The sequence below is a fragment of the Engystomops pustulosus genome, chromosome 10 (assembly GCF_040894005.1).
Source record: "Engystomops pustulosus chromosome 10, aEngPut4.maternal, whole genome shotgun sequence".
In the NCBI taxonomy this organism is placed as follows: Eukaryota; Metazoa; Chordata; class Amphibia; order Anura; family Leptodactylidae; genus Engystomops; species Engystomops pustulosus.
The window spans coordinates 14,633,292-14,649,695 of NC_092420.1; the positions used below are offsets into that span (position 1 = coordinate 14,633,292).

At 43.0% G+C, this 16,404-nt stretch overlaps 1 protein-coding gene across 16 annotated transcripts in view; it reads right to left on the bottom strand.

Annotated features, from left to right (window-relative positions):
* MITF (melanocyte inducing transcription factor) overlaps positions 1-16,404 on the bottom strand; it is a 178,537-nt gene that overhangs the window by 98,599 nt on the left and 63,534 nt on the right. For 2 of the 16 annotated variants that reach the window (XM_072128678.1, XM_072128677.1), the window contains exon 1: positions 5,056-5,282. The exons of 13 other annotated variants lie outside the window; for them this stretch is intronic. In XM_072128678.1, the coding sequence (XP_071984779.1) occupies positions 5,056-5,099 (44 nt within the window). In that variant the 5' untranslated portion in view covers positions 5,100-5,282. One more of the 16 variants, XM_072128679.1, reaches the window with a different exon arrangement.

A 16,404-nucleotide genomic window follows, 5' to 3' on the forward strand; every position in this document is an offset into this window, starting at 1 on the left:
CGGCTTGCGACACAATCTAAATGTCAAATCCCGTGCTCAGTGCGAATCAGTCGGATCGTCCAACGGCCCGCCCCCCGATTTGTGTCACATGAAAGCAGGTGCCGATGTGCCAAAATCCGATCACATGTGCCAAAAACCCCTGATAAATGTGGCGCAAATCGGAAATCGTCGGAATATCCGCAGATAGTGCAGTCCGTGGACCCTTAGTAAATGAGCCCCATTAACTTAGGTTGTCGAAACTGCACTAAAAGTGCTCTGCCCGTGTGTAATGCTGGGGGAGACAGATTCACTAAGATCATGCACCAGAATTCATGAATCTAGCGCTTCCCCGCTCAGGTCTGACAGAATTCACTAACTTTTTTGTGGTGCACCTCTAACATAGGGCGTGCGACACAATTTGCATGTTAAATACGTCGCTTGGTACAACTGAGCGCCGGAACACCCCATAATTTTTGTTGCATGGAGGACAGCGCAGATGCACCACAAAAGGGTCACGTGCGACACTTCTTAAATACCTGTGCAATCCGTTTACACCTAAAAGAACGTGCAAAGTCCGTCAGAAAACTGGCGCAAATCCCTTAGTAAATGTGTCCCTTTTAGTGAAGTTTCTGACAATCTAAGTACATGTGCCCCATAGTGTCTATATATCCCAATATAATGACATCATCGTAACTGGGGCTTATGACATCATCATTAAAGGGGTAATCCAGGAGTTAAATTTATCACTTATCAGATTGTTTAGAGGCGATGCTTGGTATTGCAGGTCAGCGCTATTTAGTTCAATGGGACTGAGCTACAAACAGACCATGAATGTGATGAGCAACAGACAGTGGTCAGCAATCGTATCCAACCCCCAAATATTGTAGATTCTGGAGAACCCCTTTAACTACATACAATGCCCAAATATTGCTTGAGGTTATAGTAAAGTGTCACTGCAAATACCAAAGACTAACTAATGTCCTAGAGATATTGGGGGTCATTTATCTTATCCCCCCCTTCTCTGCGCTCATTTTGCTCCTTTTGTGAGTCTATTTTTTGCACCTAATTTGTCTTTGTCGTTTGACAGTGCCTGCTCTTTGTTAAATGCAGGGGTGTTTTTTGTGCAAATTTTGAAAAAGAGGCAATTTGTTGCGCAAATCGCACCATTTCCTTTCTATAGCATGAAGTAGACTGGGGAGTTATTGCGCAATTATTTGCACTTATATAGGCACAATAGTATAATAAATGACAAGGCCAAATAGGGCGCGACAACACACATTGGTTACATGGCGAACTGAGGCGGCACATTCCTAAAATGTGCAAAATGGGAACAAAACAATCATTACACAGCAAAAAGGTGCAAAAACACCAAAGGAAGGAAAAGATAAATGACCCCCAAGAGATAGATAGTTATTAGATAGATAGATAGATAGATATGAGATAGATAGATATGAGATAGATAGATAGATATGAGATAGATAGGAGATAGATAGATAGATAGATATGAGATAGATAGATAGATAGATACAGGGCCGCATCTGCCATGAGGCGAGATGAAAATCTCGCCTCGGGCGGCAGAATGCGGACCTCTTTAAAAGCGGCATTTTGCCGCTGCAATGCGGACGATTGGGGCGCCCAACGGTGCCCGAATCGCCCTCCACGTAAATCGCACCTGTCTCTTTAAGAAACAGGTGCGATTTACATGCGGAGCGACACAGCGCCTTTCCGGCTGCTGGCGTCGCTCCGTACAGTGCAGTGACACAGGCGGCTGATGATGACGTAACGCCGCCTGTGTCACTCAGCGGAGCCGCGGCTGCCAGAAGAGGCGCCTGAAGACGGGAGCCGCGCGCCGTGGGACCACCCTGCCCGGGGGTAAGTAGAAGTTTTATTATTTTTACTGTCCAATCAATTAAATGTGGCCATATATATATTAGGGGGCGATTACTCCGGTAACGGGGGGGGAGGGGGGGTTTGTAGTGGTACTAGTATATCTTCTGTATATGCTTATATGAGGCCAGTGTACATTTATAAAGGGCCAGATCCAATTTTTCCTGGGGGGGGGGGGGGGGGGGAGGCTGCTGTATATATTTATATGGGGGGCCAGATTCTGTTTATTCTGGGGGGGGGCTGTATATATTTATATGGGGGGCCAGGTTCCGTTTATTCTGGGGGGGGGGGCTGTATATATTTATGAGGGGCCAAATTCTTATTACACTGGGGGGGGGGGGGCTGTATATATTTATATTGGGGGCCAGATGCTGTTTATTCTGGGGGGGGCTGTATATATTTATATGGGGGGCCGTATTCTGTTTATTCTGGGGGGGCTGTATATATTTATATGGGGGGGGCCGTATTCTGTTTATTCTGTGGAGCTGTATATATTTATATGGGGGGGGGCCGTATTCTGTTTATTCTGGGGGAGGGCTGCATGTATTTATATGGAGGACCGTACTCTGTTTATTCTGGGGGGCTGTATATATTTATATGGGGCCAGATACTGTTTATACTGGGGGGGGGGGCTATAAAAATAAAAAATATATATATTCATTAGGGGATGCTATATATTTACATTAATCAGGGTAGCACTCTATATGAATTCACATGTAACATAATAACAGGGTGGGATATATTAGTTATAGGATACCATACTTAGGATTACTTTGCATCATGTAAACCAAATGTTGGGGGGGTCTGTAGTAATAAATTGGGGGTGTTGTATATTGATTGCTGCTGTGCATGCTATAATTCCAGTAGAATATATATAATAAGGAAGGGATGTTTTATATGTGGGGAGAGTGCGGTTAGTTGTGTTGTGAGGGGTATATATTATTTAGGAGCACAGTGTTGTTATCCAGGAGACTTTATACTGTAAGTGACTGTGGTATTTTTAGGGACGCCGGGTGGAGATGTGCTGCACGGAGCTGAAGATATCCGTCCGTGAATTCAGCAGTGATACGTCATGGATTGGAGAACCCGGAATAAAGTCGTCCTGATGGAAGAGATTGTCATCTATAAGGTACTAGATGCCACTAATGACTTCCAGAACCTGTAGTCAGTCACACAGTGTCAGGGAGCTGCCTGTAGGGATGTTACTTGGTAGTAAAGTTTTCAGCATTTACTGAACATGGAGTGGGGGGCGGGGGGGGGGGGGGGCAGCATTTTAATATTCGCCTCAGGCAGCAAATATGCTAGAATCGGCCCTGGATAGATAGATAGATAGATAGATATGAGATAGATAGATAGATAGATAGATAGGAGATAGATAGATAGATATGAGATAGATAGATAGATAGGAGATAGATAGATAGATAGATAGATAGATAGATAGATAGATAGATAGATATGAGATAGATAGATAGATAGGAGATAGATAGATAGATAGATAGATAGATAGATAGATAGATATGAGATAGATAGATAGATAGGAGATAGATAGATAGATAGATAGATAGATAGATAGATATGAGATAGATAGATAGATAGATAGATAGATAGATAGTAGATAGATAGATAGATAGATAGATAGATAGATAGATAGATATGAGATAGATAGATAGATAGATAGGAGATAGATAGATATGAGATAGATAGATAGATAGATAGATAGATAGATAGATAGATAGGAGATAGATAGATGGAAACACAATGGAAAACACTTGTCTGACGTGGAGGCCATCAGACAGGATGTCATCCCAAAATATACACATCACCACCAGCAGCCACAAGTGACAATGACCTGCTCCTTAATATGGAAAACATTTCGGAAGCCAAGAGTGAAAGTAAATCTGGCCAAAACAAAATGGGATGTAAGAACAGTCTCCACAGCGGGAAATAGCTGATAACTGAGAACAATAGACTGAAGATAGATAGGAGATAGATATCAAACAGATGATAACGTCACAGGTTGCAGCAATCACTAGAAAATAACAATTATGCAATACAGACAGTCCCCGGGTTACCTACAGGATCCGTTCTGTAGGTTTGTTCTTAAGTTGAAATTGTATGTAAGTCGGAACTGTATATTTTAGAATTTTAACTCCAGCCAAAATGTTTTTGGTCTTTGTGACAATTGGATTTTAAAAATGTTGGATTGTCATTAGAATCAGGATTAACACTAAAGCTTCATTACAGACACCTGTGATAACTGTTACAGCTGATTATTGTAGCCTAGGACTAAAGTACAATAAATTACCAATATCCAGGGGTCTGTTTGTAACTAAGGGTCGTCTGTAAGTCGGGTGTGCTTAAGTAGGAGACCATCTGTAATCCCCCCTCCCGGTCCAGCATTGAGCTCTTATATCCGGAGGGTTCCTTTAAATTCTATATAATAAACATTCCTTACATCAATTATATATAGAATAAAAAACATAAAAGCAAATAGAAGTATAAAACATTCCAAATCCAGGAATTCTATCAACGATCAACAATCACTGCCTGCGTCCTGCCTGAGGTATGCCAAGGGTTAACCCCTACAACAATGACCTCTAGGAATCACGGAACGTCATTCACATAGCTGAGCCATCCGTACGATTCCGGCTCTGCTACATCCCAATAGCAGTGATGTATACGCGGATATGGCATATAGGGTACACTATCACGATGATACATAAGTATCCTCATAGTTGCTCGTCCAACACACTGGTCAGAAAGGGGTTAATCGCACAACTGAGGCCCCCAGCTACACAGCTGCAGGCAGATGGTGCCCGCCGTGCCATGCTACTGAGGTTGCGAAAAAAAAAACACTCAACGCGGCATATTTTCAGACACTTGTTTCTGGTTAACAGAGGGTTAACCGGTACTGTGACCCATGTAGCAGAGCCGAGTTTGTGATTAGGTATCATCATTCCTGATACAATTGCCACGTTACTGCACACATTGTCACTTCATGACAAACTCAGCTCTGCTACATCCCAAGGTGAAGAAGGGGGTTAACCTACCCACAATACTATACCACGCTGCAGTGAAATAGTTAACCCCTGCCGGTGCTTGGCATACAGCGGCTGCCAGTGTCTAGATGCCGGGCTATAATAAACACATCTACAATCCATGCCAACAGAAAGGGGCATCGCCACTTACCCATAGAAGCAGGGCTGGTACATGTGGACCCCCAGCGTCTCCATGCCCCCTATTTTATTAATTTCTCCCCTTAAAGGTGTTCTCCGAGCCCTTGGAGGCCAGTGAAAGTCAAATGAAGTTGTGGCGGAGCATGTGTCACTGTGGGAGGTGCCTGCTTACACCTTGGCAACTCCAATCCAGAAAAAGCTGTGACCGGTGCCCCGCCGTCTGCCTGCCATTACAGACCTGTTCAATCCAGCACCTACCTGGGGCACAGGACCAAGGGCAGCGGGGGCATCACTGCCAGCCTGCCACTGGGAACAAAGCTACACTCACTTTACTACCGGGGAAGGAAACCCTCAGTCATCTCTGGTTACAATGTATCAGCTGACGCTCGGGAGGTGATGATGTGTGTACACATGTAGCAGAGCTGAGTGTGTCATGTGCTACAACTTTCAGTCACAGTACAATGATAGCACTGCTGAAAGCCGGCACACAAAGAAACAAAGACAATGGGGGACATTAATCATAGTCTGTTAGACTGTTTTGAGGGTTTTTTAGCGCAAAAATCTGACGCATTTTCTGGCGCACGGCAAAGTTCGGCACTTCGTGGTTTTGAGTCCCTGCGCCTTATCTGACATAGTGAGTGCCTCCTATACAGATGTTTGCACGGGATCTATCACTAATTTGCGCCTAAAAAGGCGCAAAATAGGCGCAAAAATGCACCTCCTCTGAGCAGCTGCACTTCCAAAAAAAAATCACTTTACATTACTAAAAACATACATTTTAGGTTCCCAAATGAAGAATTCCCTCTATGCAACATGGAAAATACTTCGGAGCAGTTTTAAAATGTAAAATTTCTCCAGTAACGACTTCATCATTGTCTATGGGATCATCTCTGGGATTGATTATTGTCTATGGGATCATCTCTGGGAGTGATTATTGTCTTATTGTACAGATCTGAGAATATTATCAGTCTCCATTTACTGTAAATTATAATAAAAAAGGAAAAGACTCATTTCAGCAAGAATTTTTTTTTTCCATCTCTGTCACTTTTAGTCCCTGCAGTTACATCACAATGATAGGTTTTGTGCAGAGATGAAGCCCTGAACGTTCTGTCACATTTTCTCAGTCTCCTTTCATTATTGCTCACAAATGAGATCTAACAATTAGAGACAAATTTGGCGCAAATTTAGGCGCAAATGAATGGGACAGGAGACAATTCCAAAGTGCATTTACTAAGACAGAACCAGATCCATCATAGATCAGGGGCCAAAAAGAAGAGCAAACCAGGCGCAAAAACAGGCGAACCTGAGACCCCCTATGATTAATGTCCCCTAATATATACAATATCTACCAATGGATATTCAGGAGGCAAGTCCATGATGACACCACAGATATCCGGGATCTATATCATTAACCAGTAATCATCACTACGAGGTCAGAGGTCAAGTATTGTACATAATACAGAAATTAGTAGAAAAGAATTCCTTCATTCCAGCAACAAAAAAATTGTGATTTTTGACCGCGATTGTGCAAAGATTTGCGACTTTTCCAGGCGTCCACATCAGGCGCAGCGGGTTTTTTTTACGGAAAACTTCAAGACGGGTATAAAGGTCGCTAATTTTGGCGCAGTTACGCTAAAAAGTAGAAAAAAATTAAAAAGATAAATGACCCTCATTGTGTTAACATGTGTGTTTACAAAACTATGGGGGTAATTTATCTCCCCCCCTTTCCTGAGTTCTTTTTGCATCTCTTTTGTCTTTGTAGTTCTGTCTCTTTCACAAATGCAGTATTTTTGGAGATGTTTGAGGGCGGATTCCGACGTGGCGTTTTTGTCACGTTTTTTAAACGATTCCAAAACGCAATTGGGAGGCGCATATATATACGCTTCCCATTGAACGCATGGGCTTCATTCGAAACGTTTAAAAACGCAACAAAAATGCCACGTGGGAATCCACCCTCAGGGTGCGTTCACGTTCTTGCCCCATTCTTGGTGCATTTTAAATGCACCCAAAACGCACGCTTTGTTTTGCATGTTTGCCATGCTGGTTGAATCCGTTTCTATTCATTTCTGGAAGTGACAGCAGCCGTGAACATGTTAACACATGATTACACTTCCAGAAATGAAGAAAAACAGTTCAAACTAGTCAAGCACAAAGTAAACATCGAAAAACGGTCCAAGAACGCACCGTGTGACCGCACAAATTTAAAAAAAAAGGTAACTCATACCACTGCCTTTACTACGCATGGTCAGTTTTTGCGCAATTTTTGTGCCCTTTTTTGGAACAAATCAATGTTAGATCAGGCGCAAACATCTGGAAGCAGGAGAAATACAAAGACAAATTAGTCGCAAACCAAGAAACTCCATCGCACTGCTTTAAAAAGGCGCAAAAAATGGCACCTAAAAAGCCACTTAATTACACCCAAAAAACACACATCAGACTATGGTAAACCTGCCCCTATGGGGCTCATTTACTAAGGGTCCGTCGGACACATTTTCGTCAGGTTTCCTGACGATTTCCATTTTGCACCGATTTTCCCTGGCATCTTGGCGCAGGCGATCGGATTTTGGCACATCAGCACCGGCTTGCACGCGACAGAAATCGGAGGGGCGGGCCGTCGGACAATCTAGCAGATTCGGACAACGTGCGGGATTTAACATTTAACATTGTGTCGCAAGACAAGCACTTACATGCACCGGGAAGAAGCAGGTGAACTCCGGCCGACCTCGGGGCAGGAACTCGGGCGCACGACCTTAGTGAATGGCACCGGACCCGAATCCTCGTCGGACAACGCACAGGGTGATCGCGACAGGACCGGGTAAGTAAATCTGCCCCAATGTGTTAATGCAATGCATTTAGGCAACACGCACCATTGTAGAGCTCAAACCCCGCCCCATGCGCATCGGGCGGCCGACTAGTCTGGCAGAGAGCTGCGCTACAGCCTGTGCCCCATGATAAATCCTCAGCATGGTGTTGTGCCTAAAAAGGCGCAAAAAAAAAAAAAAAAAATAATGCCGTTCCCTCCAGGTATAGGCAGTATTAGTGTATGGGGGGGGCCCAAAAATATAGAAAAAAAAAATCACAAAAACCAGAGCGTAATTTGTCTATAGGAAAAGGGTGTGAAAAAACGGAAAAAGAGGGAAAAAAAATGCTGGGGTTTATCCGTACAAGCCGTGATTTAGTCTGTGCCGGGAATTACGATTTCTTTGCTCTGGTCGCCGGTTGTGCTGGGGCACAGAATAAACGGGTGAAATTGCGCCCACGCCGGGACTGCCAGGGGGCTGGGTTTGCATCGTACGCTGGCACTGGTTTGCCAGCGTGTGATGCAACTCCCCATAATCTGTTCTGCTGATTTAACCCCTTGGGGTGGGATGTACCATACACTGGTGCACCATGCTGGCTCCAGGTACTGCTATCCGATAGCGTGGGCACCTGACCTCCGCTATAGCCTGTGTCCGAATCTGCCTCCATGTATAGTCCAGCACCGCCCCCTCCTTCCCAAACAGCATAGAGGGCGGAAAAGTCGCAATTGCGCTGTGAATTGCGACTAAATAACAGCTTGTATACCAGTATTCAGGTATCAGCCCCCTCCACCCTCCACCCTCTAGTGACCTCATGTATAAAAGTTAATGATTACGCCCTGTGACCTCCATCTGGGTGACTCCATCGGTGGATGTGTAAATGTCAGCCACAAAAATCTCATTCATGCGTCTTCTGAAAGAACATTCCTCACCAACTATCACTTACCGCAACAATGGGGGAGCTCCACAGCAACTAAACAGGGGACATAACAGTGCCACTGTTCATATAGTGGCCATTCTGTGGTACTGCACGGTGATAACTTATCCTATTGTCTCAAGCCGTTGTTCTATAGAGGTAGCAAAGCTGAGTTTGTCATCACACATCTTCATACCCCATACATGAATAAGCGTGTAGGGTAGTCTATCGCCGTGTCCCCATGACAACACCTCCTGTCCTTAGTTTTGTTTGGCAATAGGGCAATGATCAAATCTCACACAACTTACCTAGAATCCTGAATGGCAAAGTTTTGGTGACTAAGCGATATGCTTAGCATATGTAGTGTAACTGCATTGCAATACCAGTTATAGCCTGTGTACAAGAGGGGCGCTGTGACCATTGTGGACAAGCCCTTTAAAATCAAAGCTATTTTTTTTTTCTTAGAATCTCTTTCATTTTCTGATATGTTGCAACATTCGATTTTCAAATAGAATATTAAAAAAAAAAAAAAAAAGTAAGATATTTTTGCTAGAGGTGATAACTTTTTGGAGATGATGATGCAGGGGAAGAAAAGTGGAGAGATTGGTATATGCTGGTAAGGGGATCAGGCATGTTGGATATCAATCTGCCTCATCCCTCTAGTTAAGGTGCCCCTCATAATCTGCCCCTGGGGTTAACATAAACATAAAAAATCGGCCATTAGTAGTCCCAAAATACAGAGGTTCCAGGACAGTTATTCTCACATCACCCGGCGCCCCCTATTGGTAGATTCTGGTATCAGCACAGAAACACAACAGCTAAATAAAATAAAATCCCTTTAAAAACGGAGACAATTTGGTCCCGTCTGATTTTCGCTTATGTAACGGCGGTAAATATAGAGAAGTCTATCCACGGAAACAGAATCTCCCGCCAGATATTTGTGGATCCTTCTAAATTGATCTGACGGTTCTGTACAAGCAATGCGGATTCAATTCCCTGTCTACTCTACCGTCATCACCAGATCTCCCGTTTCAGGATATAATTTGTGATGCTTCATTAACATTTTAACATGAGGTCTGGCGCATGCGCAGTGCCTCTGTTCTGCTATACAAAGCTGCGCCTTGTCTAACTCCTCTAACTTCTCTAGCTGCGCCTTCTCTAACTTCACTAGTTATAGGTTCTAGCGCATGCGCAATGCAGACAGTATCGTCCAGCCGCAAAAACATTAGTATTGCGCATGAGCCGAACCATGGAACTGCGGCAGAAGAGTCAAGGAAACGTGTGAAAGATTCGGGACAGAGCCAAACAGCAACAGTTACAGAATTGTTACAGGGCAGATTAATGCTATACAGGCAGTCCCCGGGTTGCGTACAAGATAGGTTCTGTAGGTTTGTTCTTAAGTTGAATTTGTATGTAAATTGAAACTGTATATTTTTTAATTGTAACCCCAGTCAAATTTTATTTTGGTCTCTGTGACAATTGGATTTTAAAAATGTTGGGTCGTCATAAGAACCAGGATTAACAATAAAATTTAATTACAGACACCTGTGATAACTGTTATGGCTGATTATTGTAGCCTAGGACTAAAGTACAGGAAATTACCAACATCCAGAGGTCCGTTTGTAACTAGGGGCTGTCTGTAAGTCGGGTGTTCTTAAGTAGGGGACCGCCTGTATATAGTTGGGGAAGTCACACCCAATTGTCAGTTTATATATATATTTCCCAGAGGAATAACAGAGCAGTACCAAAGCAGTAGAGGGGCGCCGATTGGACACAAGCATTGCGTTCTCGTGAAGCGTTCTGGATAATAATATTACTAACACACCAGAACTACAGAAATTAATATATATGTCAACTTTTGATACATTGATTTTCTGAGTATTCTGCTCATGAGTAGTTTTGTTCGTTTTTGTCTTTTTTTCTTTCTTGGTGTCCTGGAGGTTACTGTAGTCATGTGACCTGAATTGAATTGTGTTTCCGTTTAGATCAACACATGATTAAATACTCTGCGCTACAACATTTTAGTAGGCTACGACTAAGGACCTTGAACGGTCCGAAACGCGTCAGATTAATGTTATAGGACGTCTTTACGTGATTTCAACTTTTTTGGAACGAAGTGGATTTTATGCTTACGAAAAAATTTCTTTGCCTGGACGCTGGACTCTAATTCAAAATAATTGCGGATTAGTTATTTCTTGTATTTCATGATACAGGCGGTCCCCTACTTAAAGACAACCCATAGTTACAGACGGACCCCTCTGACCTCTGGTGAAGCTCTCTGGATGTTACTATAGTCCCAGACTGCAATGATCAGCTGTGAGGTGTCTGTAATGAAGCTTTATTGATCATCCTTGGTCCCAGGACAGCAAAAAATTTTGAAAATCCAATTGTTACTGGGGCCAAAATTTATTTGGTCTGGATCTACCATTATAAAATATATAGTTCCGACTTACATACAAATTCAACTTAAGAACAAACCTCCAGACCCTATCTTGTAATGTCTTTGAATAAGACATTCAAAAAGAAATGAATAAAGATTATCCGCAATACCAATTACAGCCAGTGGACGAGAGTGGCGCTATTGCTATAAATAAAGCCAGAAATGAATGTGTTATAGGATATTTTCCAAAATTTTTTTTGTTTTTTCACGGCTTTGAAGTCCTTTGCTATTGATGAGCAGAAGAATGGACGTCGGAGAACAGACGGGACTGATAGGATACAGAAAGGGAACAATCAGAGACTATAGAGTCCCTCCAGAGGCAGATCCTTTACACACCTCTATAAATAACCAATAATCTCTGGCTATTGTTGGTCGTATCCTCTGCGGTTGGACGCGCGCACGCTCTATTCAGAGGTATTTTAGGTATTGTTGGGACGGCGCCAGCTCCCGACTCATGTAAACAGCTCCGGGCGCCAGAGAATTCTGCAGGACTGGGCAGCGTCCATGTGCCAACAGCCAACAAACTGAAAGCAAGACCCCGGCTATAAAAGCAGAAATGGCGCAGAGACGCAAGCTAATCCCCTCACAGCTGTGGTTCTGCCCGGCCCGATATGTGTAATACGGCTTGTATAGCCACTCTAACCTTTCCACCGGCCCGAGCTTTATATATACGGCAGAACAAGATGTAACATTCCCCGGACTCTGATCGGAACCTCCGACTATTTATAGCTCTCGTTAAAGAAGTGGAGCTAAGGACAGACACAACGGACCTCCCCCATAACATACCGGGTCCGGGTTCATTCAAAGTAATAATAATTCCTGGGAAGTAGAGGACAGCGATTTATTGGTAGAGGAGAGAACATGGAGCGGGTATCATATACACACAAGTCATGTCCAGATTATCACTACTGAGCAGCTACTACAGAGATAAGGTGCAGGGAGTGAAGACTAAGGAGTCACAGAGTTCTCACTGAACTAATGTGACATCACTGTGTGTATTATCCCTGTACTGTGACATCACTGTGTGTATTATCCCTGTACTGTGACATCACTGTGTGTATTATCCATGTACTGTGACATCACTGTGTGTATTATCCTGTACTGTGACATCACTGTGTGTATTATCTCTGTACTGTGACATCACTGTGTGTATTATCTCTGTACTGTGACATCACTGTGTGTATTATCCCTGTACTGTGACATCACTGTGTGTATTATCCCTGTACTGTGACATCACTGTGTGTATTATCCCCGTACTGTGACATCACTGTGTGTATTATCCCCTGTACTGTGACATTACTGTGTGTATTATCCCTGTACTGTGACATTACTGTGTGTATTATCCCTGTACTGTGACATCACTGTGTGTATTATCCATGTACTGTGACATCACTGTGTGTATTATCCCTGTACTGTGACATCACTGTGTGTATTATCCCTGTAATGTGACATTACTGTGTGTATTATCCCTGTACTGTGACATTACTGTGTGTATTATCCCTGTACTGTGACATTACTGTGTGTATTATCCCTGTACTGTGACAATACTGTGTGTACTATCCCTGTACTGTGACATCACTGTGTGTATTATTCCTGTACTGTGACATCACTGTGTGTATTATCCCTGTACTGTGACATCACTGTGTGTATTATCTCTGTACTGTGACATCACTGTGTGTATTATCTCTGTACTGTGACATCACTGTGTGTATTATCCCTGTACTGTGACATCACTGTGTGTATTATCACTGTACTGTGACATCACTGTGTGTATTATCTCTGTACTGTGACATCACTGTGTGTATTATCCCTGTACTGTGACATCACTGTGTGTATTATCTCTGTACTGTGACATCACTGTGTGTATTATCTCTGTACTGTGACATCACTGTGTGTATTATCCCTGTACTGTGACATCACTGTGTGTATTATCTCTGTACTGTGACATCACTGTGTGTATTATCCCTGTACTGTGACATCACTGTGTGTATTATCCCTGTAATGTGACATCGCTTTGTGTATTATCCTGTACTGTGACATCACTGTGTGTATTATTCCTGTACTGTGACATCACTGTGTGTATTATCCCTGTACTGTGACATCACAGTGTGTATTATCTCTGTACTGTGACATCACCGTGTGTATTATCCCTGTACTGTGACATCACCGTGTGTATTATCCCTGTACAGTGACATCACTGTGTATTATCCCGGTACTGTGACATCACTGTGTGTATTCTCCCTGTACTGTGACATCACTGTGTGTATTATCCTGTACTGTGACATCACTGTGTGTATTATCCTGTACTGTGACATCACTGTGTGTATTCTCCCTGTACTGTGACATCACTGTGTGTATTATCTCTGTACTGTGACATCACTGTGTGTATTATCCCTGTACTGTGACATCACTGTGTGTATTATCCCTGTACTGTGACATCACTGTGTGTATTATCCCTGTACTGTGACATCACTGTGTGTATTATCCATGTACTGTGACATCACTGTGTGTATTATCCTGTACTGTGACATCACTGTGTGTATTATCTCTGTACTGTGACATCACTGTGTGTATTATCTCTGTACTGTGACATCACTGTGTGTATTATCCCTGTACTGTGACATCACTGTGTGTATTATCCCTGTACTGTGACATCACTGTGTGTATTATCCCCGTACTGTGACATCACTGTGTGTATTATCCCCTGTACTGTGACATTACTGTGTGTATTATCCCTGTACTGTGACATTACTGTGTGTATTATCCCTGTACTGTGACATCACTGTGTGTATTATCCATGTACTGTGACATCACTGTGTGTATTATCCCTGTACTGTGACATCACTGTGTGTATTATCCCTGTACTGTGACATCACTGTGTGTATTATCCCTGTAATGTGACATTACTGTGTGTATTATCCCTGTACTGTGACATTACTGTGTGTATTATCCCTGTACTGTGACATTACTGTGTGTATTATCCCTGTACTGTGACAATACTGTGTGTACTATCCCTGTACTGTGACATCACTGTGTGTATTATTCCTGTACTGTGACATCACTGTGTGTATTATCCCTGTACTGTGACATCACTGTGTGTATTATCTCTGTACTGTGACATCACTGTGTGTATTATCTCTGTACTGTGACATCACTGTGTGTATTATCCCTGTACTGTGACATCACTGTGTGTATTATCACTGTACTGTGACATCACTGTGTGTATTATCTCTGTACTGTGACATCACTGTGTGTATTATCCCTGTACTGTGACATCACTGTGTGTATTATCTCTGTACTGTGACATCACTGTGTGTATTATCTCTGTACTGTGACATCACTGTGTGTATTATCCCTGTACTGTGACATCACTGTGTGTATTATCTCTGTACTGTGACATCACTGTGTGTATTATCCCTGTACTGTGACATCACTGTGTGTATTATCCCTGTAATGTGACATCGCTTTGTGTATTATCCTGTACTGTGACATCACTGTGTGTATTATTCCTGTACTGTGACATCACTGTGTGTATTATCCCTGTACTGTGACATCACAGTGTGTATTATCTCTGTACTGTGACATCACCGTGTGTATTATCCCTGTACTGTGACATCACCGTGTGTATTATCCCTGTACTGTGACATCACCGTGTGTATTATCCCTGTACAGTGACATCACTGTGTATTATCCCGGTACTGTGACATCACTGTGTGTATTCTCCCTGTACTGTGACATCACTGTGTGTATTATCCTGTACTGTGACATCACTGTGTGTATTATCCTGTACTGTGACATCACTGTGTGTATTCTCCCTGTACTGTGACATCACTGTGTGTATTATCTCTGTACTGTGACATCACTGTGTGTATTATCCCTGTACTGTGACATCACTGTGTGTATTATCCCTGTACTGTGACATCACTGTGTGTATTATCCCTGTACTGTGACATCACTGTGTGTGTTATCCCTGTACTGTGACATCACTGTGTGTATTATTCCTGTACTGTGATATCACTGTGTATTATCCCTTCACATTATGGAGACTGCAATCATTATTGGTGCTGCTGGTGGTCCAGGTGGAGTCGGTCTCGGTTCTATATTTAGTGATGGAGATTCCCTGTTGTGTAATGTCACACTTGGGCACCACATGGCGGCACACTGTGTGCAATTGCTGGGCACCAATGCAAAATCTGCACCTGCCCCTTCACTATATAATAGATTATTAGTCTTGGGTCTCCTTATATGTGGAAGAGACATAGACCCGCTAAGGCCTGGATCTAGCAGGTTCTCCATGTGTCTCCATAGAGAATCCCAACCCATGTTCAGAACTGGCCCCGGCGATCACAGGTGACATCCCCCCCTCTAGTGGAGAAACAACTGTAGTGCAGTCAGACCTGGGCACCGTCATCCAACCGCAAACATTTTTTCGGGGCAGAAAAATTTGCACATTGCAAGTTTTTTTTAACCACAATCCTTCGTAGATTAAAGCAGAATGTGGCTGGTAAGCAAAGCAGTCGATTCCATTGTAGATTTCTGCTCCGCGGTTTTCTCTGCCTGATTTACAGGATCTGCGGTGACTCATTGTTTGGGAACAGGACAATTCCCTCTATTTTTAAGGAGATATTCAGTATTTTCAGAACGATGTGTAAAAGGGAAGGTCACAGGTGGGAGGTTTGTGACCACGTTTTCCTTATAATACTCACTATGCTGGGATTTGACTGTAAAAATCATTCATATTTTTTTATATTGCAACTAGGTGTGGTGACAAGGTGACAGTTGTGTAGTTCCACTCCAAAAATTTCCCATATTCTGTGTACATATAATTCTAGAATGGTTAGAACTTATTCCAAAGATATTCTGACTTCCAGCAGGCGCCACTAGGGGGAGCTTAGGAGCTAACTGCATACTGATTTACTATAGAGTTCAATGTATAAAGTGTCTGCAGCAATCTCCTGAGCTCCCCCTTCTGGCGACACCAGGTAGACACAATTGTATCGTGCTGTAGAAAAGTACAGGGGTGTAACTGTAGGGGGCACCAAAGGGCTCTTTTTGGCCCAAAGATGAGATCTGTATTATAAATGGAACAGATTTTGCACTGGGGACCAGGAGCTTCAAGTTACTCCACTACAAATACCCCCCAGGATGCTGCTTGGTTTCTCCCCCATGCTTTACACTGCACCTCTGCATTGTTTAGATAGGAAAAAC